Below are 6,335 nucleotides of genomic sequence, written 5' to 3'. Positions count from 1 at the left end.
GCGGCCCCGGTAGCCCACTTGACAGTAGAGGTAATAGAGACCGTCCTGCGGGAGGGCCAGCCCCTCGGCGTCCGAAAACTGCGTCCCGCTCCGGAGAAAAGCCTCTTCTTTCGTCGCCTCCCAGCTTAGCCCCTGCGCCTTCGTCCGAGCGCCTGCGGAGAAACGGGCCCGTGGCTGTCGGGGAAGCCGAGGCCGAAAGGAGCGAGCCGGGCCCGGGACTTCTGGGAGGGTGGGCGGCCCCGAGGGAACCAGCCGACAAGGGGCAGGGGTGATGGTGCCACCTCTGGAATGAGTGTGAGTTGGGGGCTGGGGGCACTTGAATGTGGGGTGCAGAGCTGTGGTGGGGAGATCCAGGCCGGGTTTTGCCTGCTGCAGGAGGGAAGAAGCGGCTAGAATAGGCGGAGGAGCCTGAGGGGGGCACTTCAGGAGGGTGAGATGGTGGGGCCAGTGGGAAATTGAGCACTGGAATAAAAGAGCTCTAACTGTGGGCGAGCAAAACTAGTATCCTCGGATTATTTCAACGCTTGTTCAGGTCTATGAGATCCTTACCTATGAGGTGGGCAGCCGGGAGCCTGGGGCTGAGATCCGTTTCTGGCTCTGCCTTCTGCACCTCCTGAAACCCTGGAAGGGGCAAAGGGTCTATCACGGGGGACAGGGCAGCCACCAATGCATGCTCCCCCTGAGAGGAAAGGGCTCCAGAGCTCAGGGATGGGGAGCCTGGATTCCTGCAGGAGGAGGGAATCCGGGATGCAGAAGGAAGCTGGGAGTCGCTGAGGGGCTGCAATGGGGGAGGGGAGATGGTCTGCTCTTACCCAGTCCTTGCTGGGCCTGTGACCCGGAGTCAGTGTTCTCTGTTACCTGGTTGGGTAGGATCACAATGCCCAGAGTTCAGATCCAGCTGATGCCAACCCCACCCCTCCCAACATGGACCCAAGCTTCAGACGTGGGGTTTTCCCCACCAGCACCAGCCCCAACCCTCACTTCCCTGGAAGGGAAAGTAAGCAAGGCAGATGGACTTGTGCAGAGAGACAGGGGCCTGAGTGTGTCTTGGGAAGAGGAGAGGAAACTGAAGGGCTTGGACACATCAGGACACAACAGCATCGCCAGAACATAGAAAGAGAGCCAGCAAGGACAAAGACAGGACATTCCTGCCAGGGACAGCTGAGCCGGATGAGACAACAGACCCCAGAACAGCCAGAGGTAAGTCAGCATCGGCAAGATACGCCCCACCTGTGGGCCTGTTGCAGCCACTCACCAGTCCTCCCTGCTCCTGAGGCACTAAGGCCAGCACAGCCAGCACAGTGATAGGCACCGCCAACAGCAAGGTCACCAGGGAAGTAGCTCCTGCCACAGCCACCAGGAGGGAGCCCCTCCCCTGGGGCCTCCCACCCCGGCCTGCCAGCTCCAGTGCCCCCATGGAGACTCTGACCCAGGGCCAGGGCGGGGGGCTTTCATACCTCAAGGCTGGGGCTACCCCCTCCCTATAGACCCACACACCTGGCAGGGACTTTCCACACACCCCTACTCCCCTCACCCAGCTTCCTGTTTACCCAGAGCTGGGGTGGGGCAGCCGGGTGCCTGGGTTCTCTGAACTGGGGAAGGAGTTGGGGTAGAGACACAGTCTTTGAGGAGACAGCTGGCCTTAGAGATCTGGCTCAGCAGGGAGGGAAACCAAGGCCCAAGAAGGGAAAGTAGCTTGCAGAAAGTCGGGCAGCAAGGCCATCATGAGAACACAGAACTCAAATTTCCAATGTGGTCTACATTCTTCTATCCCCCAGAGGTGGTGCTGGAGGGAGAGCTGCATCCAAGTCCCTGAGGTCAAGGGCTGGAGTAGGAGGACAAGAACTGGGATTGTGAGGGATGGATGTCTGGGTCCCTGAGAAGTGCCCCTGTCCAACTGCTACCCAATCATTGCTCATCCCTGGCCCCTGGCTCTAGGTGAGAAAGGCAGAGTTAAGCCAGTCCACAGCGATGGCAGCTGAAAGGGGCCTCAACCTCCCCCCTGACTACGACTCGCTGAGGTAGAACGACAGGAGAAGGATGAGGCAGCCCCCACCCTCAAAGAGCTTCAGTCTATTATGAGCCCCATCCATTAGTAGGTGCTTACCAAACGTTTATGAATAGTTGAATGAAAGGACAGATGAAGGAAGAAGTATGCAAAACAAAGCAGCAAGGACCACATGAATGGTGGAGGTGGGCAGCGCAGTAGGAGCTGAGGAAAGAAAGATCGGGTTCAAGGAAGTTGGAGGTGGTCCCAGATCATCTCCCCTTCTTGATGACATCTCTGTGTGTTTGGCTAATAACAATAATAAGAATAATATGCTACTATGCAAACAGAAGTTAGTGTCTGCCTGTCACTGATCTGTATACTTTATATATAATAATTCTTTTAATCCTGACAAAACTCCAAGATGAAAAAGGCACAGCAAGTTTAAGGAACGCATGGGAGATAACAGCCAGTGGCAGAGGCAGGATTAGAACCCAGGCAGTCTGGCTCCAGAGCTTCAACCACAAGGCAGTTTAAAAACTGTACTGATTTGTATATTTTACGGTATATAAATTTTACCTTTCTCAGTCAAAAAAAGAAACAAATACAGAACTCTAGTCAATGATAAAGGGTTTACAAGTGAAATGTACTGATGTTTACAACTTTGAACGATATAAAAAATCAGATAGATTGATAGATATGTAATAAAGCAAATATAGAAAAATGTTAATTGTGGAATCTAGGTAGCAGAGATATATTCACTGTACAATTCTTTCTATTTTTCTGCATGTTCGAACTTTTTAGTTACAAAATATTTTTTAAAAACCCGAATATCGGGTCGGCCCTGTGGCGCACTCGGTAGTTGCGCTTGGAAGCGAGGCAGTGCTCCCGCCGAGGGTTCGGATCCCATGTAGAGACCGGTCCGCTCACTGGCTGAGCGCGGTGCAGGCGCGACACCGAGGGTTGCAATCCCATTACCAGTCACGAAAAAAAGACAAAAAGGAAAAAAAAAAAACAAAAAACCCGAATATCGTCCTACTGTTCTGCAGGGGAACATTGAGGATGTGGGTAGGGGTGGGGGAGGAAGTAGCAGAGAGTTCCTGAATTTGGAGAAGGAAATGGAAATAAATGCATGTGGACCCAGGCACCAGATCTCCTCAGCCCTGTCCTCCATGTGAGCTCCCCAGTCTTCACCCTCCTCAAGGACTGTGTGTGCAGTCCTCCAGCACCCATTTCCCTCTCCATCAAGTGCCACTAAAAAGGCTTCACCCAGATTTCTGTCCAGAGGGCCTGGGACCACTGCCCTTACTTAGTTCTTGCTCAGCACCAGAATGCTGCCTCCTACAGGAAGTCCACCTGGATTGCCCCCATCTCCTTACCCATTTCCCAACACCAACTTGTCACCAACTTTCTATTCTAGATCTATCTGCAGTGCTCACATAGATCTAGTCTGGCTGCCTCTGATTCTCTTGTTTGTTAATCAGCCAGCAAAGCTCCCTGCACAATACAGTTGCACAACACTGGGTGAGTCATCCGAAATCTGCAGAGTGAGGGGTAATTGGGAAAAGATTCACCAGGGAAGACACATGGAGGAGGTGGACATTCTCTGATTACTAGCAGGACCAATAGGGTGGCTGGAGCTCAGGGGGATTACAGCCCTAGTAACAGTCCTAGGAGTCTAAAAGGAAATATGTTGTAATCCTAACCCTCAAAGCCAAACTTCCTCTCCTAATGATGCTGGGGAGGCACCCAAGCAGGAGGAGAAGTTAAAGCCAGAGGAGGGGCAGGAATGTCTGAGGTGGCGTGGCTCTGGCCAGTCTGCTGTGTGTCCGCCCTGCAGTCCACGGGCTCTGGGTAAGCTGGGAGTGGGCAGGGACGTGGAGGGGAAAACCGTAGGGAAGGAGGATGGTCACACCCCAGAGTGAGATGAGGGGAGGGAGAGTATGAGTTTGAGGTTCGGTGGGCACTAGAGGAAAGCTCTATTCAACCTGAGTTTCTGCTCCCCAAAGTAATGGAAAACAACCCACTCTGCTCCCACTGCCCTCACGGCTACCTCGGCTCTTCCCTCCACTGTGCTTCTGCTCCCCACCCAGCCCCACACCGCAGCCTCCTCTTAAACCCAGGAGGGTCAGTTTCCAGACCCTAGTCAGTGCATCTGGCTGTGGGGCCAGTCAGTGGCCCGTCTTTACCCTCAAACAGAAACCAGTGGTTGGAGGGCAGGAAGTGCCTGAGGGGAAGTTATGGGGCCCCAGATACTCCTCAATGCCCCACTTCAGCCCCAGCAGTATCTGCTGTGGGAAGCAGCTGTAACATCAGTCAAGTAGGACCCCACTCTCCTGAGATGCTCTGGGGCTAAGGGAGTGGCCCCAGCTGCTGGGTGGCGCTAGGACCATCCTCCCTACTTTTTCACCAGACCCCATGCCCCAGCCAGACCCTGGCTTCTCCCCCTCTATCATCCTCCCACCAGCACCTAGAACTATCCATGCCTGGATAGGCCCCTCCAAACCACCTGGCCAGCCTAGGGCAGAGGGAAAGGGGTGAGCTCTGGAGCTGGACAGAGCTGGCCTTGAATACTTGCTCTACTACTCTAGGATGGAAGTCCTTGTAAAAGTCTGGGCTTGAGTCAAGTTCCTCACCTGGGAAATGGGCACCATAATACTCCATATTGTCATTGGGATTAGCAGTGAGAAATGCAAAGTGTCCAGATCATGGATGACACATTGGTGAGGCCCTCAGCCTGGGAACAATTGTAACACAGGGCTCCTGTCTTTACAGATGAGGAACTGGAGACACGTGACTAGCACCAGGCCATTTAGCCTAAGAGAGCAGGGGCTAAGTGTCCTGACCTCCACACTAGTCCTCAGTCTCCGACCCAATGTCATCTCACTGTAATGACTGTTTTGCAAATCGTAAGTAAGGGGCCTTGCACTTCTGCACAGGGAGGGCTGCGAGTGGTCAGGGAGCAATTCATGAAAAGGGGTGTGTGCAGAGCACGAGCAAGTGGGCGGGGCCTCTCAGGACCCACTGGTGCAGGAGGGAAGGGGGCTTCATGGAGGCCCAGCAGGCAATGGCAGTGGGAAGCCTCGGAGGTGCACAGTCACTGATGGGAGATGTGCACCTCTGGAAAGAGGTGAGATAACCAGGCCTGGGGCGAAGAATGTCTGAAAGTATTTGTTCTGCCTCTAAAACTGTTGGAGAGGGAGGCTGAGACACCCACAACCAACCAGCAGGATGGGGTAAGTGAGGAGAGAACTGGACCCTCTGACACTTACCCTCTCCCTGCAGACATGTGCCCTTATCTCTATGGGGGCTGGGGGCTGGAAGGGCTCCTGCTCCTGGCTGTGGTCACTCTGTCCACCTGTCTGTATCGGCTCCATCACAGGGGTGAGTCCCACCCACACCTCCCTGCTTCACCCACAGCATGCCCGTGTTGCCCACCTGCACAGTTTCCCACGGCTTTCCCAGGAGGCCCCGGGTGAGGAAGATGGGGAAGTCGGGCGGGCAAGGTGACAGAAGTGTCCAAAGAGGGAGGGCAGGGCTTTGGCCATGGGGACCGCAAGGAAGCCAGCAAGTGAGGAAACGCCTGCCTGCGGGTGGGGAGCCCCTGAGGGGGGCTTGGAGGCGCTCCATTGGAGAGCTGTGCTGAGCTGCTGCTTTTCTTCCAGTAAAAAGGCTGGAGAGGAGCTGGGTGAGTCTGGGGAAGGGAACGGGGAGAGGGCAGGGGAGATGGGGTCGCTGGGAGAAAAGGAGAGAGAAAGCAGGAGCAGGAGGGTGCCAGAGAGACAGAGAAAATGAGAGAGAAAAGCAGACAATCAATTAGAAAATAAGAAAAATTAGAATTAAAATTAGAGAGAAAATAAGAGAGAGGCAGGAAAAGAGAAACAAGAGAAAGAGAAGAGAGGGCAAATGGTGTGGCGACAGTAAGAGAAAGTGACAGAAAGGAGGAAGAGAGAGAAGAAGGAATGAGAGAGACAAAGAGACGAAAATGAGAGAAAATAGAGAGACACAGAAAACATGACAGAGAGAAACGAAGAGAGAAAGTAAGAGAGATAATAAGAGCAAGAGACGGGGAGAAAACAAGAGAGACACACACAGAGAAAGACCAATGAGAGAAAAGAACAAGAGCTTAGGCCGGTGCAGAGAGAGAGAGACAGAGAGACAGACAGAGAGAGAGAGACAGAGAGAGGGAGAGAGAGACAGAGAGACAGAGACAGAGAGATGGGGGAGAGAGAGAGGGAGAGAGAGGGAGGGAGGGAGAGAGAGACAGAGAGACAGAGACAGAGAGACAGAGAGACGGGGGAGAGAGAGAGGGAGAGAGAGGGAGGGACGGAGGGAGGGAGGGAGAGAG

General features: G+C 54.0%; 1 protein-coding gene across 2 annotated transcripts in view; it reads right to left on the bottom strand.

Moving 5' to 3' along the window:
• Positions 1-1,463, bottom strand: part of LTB (lymphotoxin beta (TNF superfamily, member 3)) — a 3,125-nt gene extending 1,662 nt beyond the window's left edge. Inside the window, exons 1-3 of one of the 2 annotated variants that reach the window (XM_008575085.1) lie at positions 1,256-1,463; positions 813-858; positions 550-621 (exon numbers count right to left, since the gene is read on the bottom strand). In XM_008575085.1, coding sequence (XP_008573307.1) covers positions 550-621; positions 813-858; positions 1,256-1,417 — 280 coding nt within the window. In that variant the 5' untranslated portion in view covers positions 1,418-1,463. The remainder of the gene's footprint in view (positions 1-549; positions 622-812; positions 859-1,255) is intronic. The other variant, XM_008575086.1, reaches the window with a different exon arrangement.
• Positions 1,464-6,335: the final 4,872 nt, after the last annotated feature.

This window comes from Galeopterus variegatus, unplaced genomic scaffold (assembly GCF_000696425.1).
Source record: "Galeopterus variegatus unplaced genomic scaffold, G_variegatus-3.0.2 Scaffold1130, whole genome shotgun sequence".
In the NCBI taxonomy this organism is placed as follows: domain Eukaryota; kingdom Metazoa; phylum Chordata; class Mammalia; order Dermoptera; family Cynocephalidae; genus Galeopterus; species Galeopterus variegatus.
This window is presented reverse-complemented; position numbering and strand designations above follow the sequence as displayed.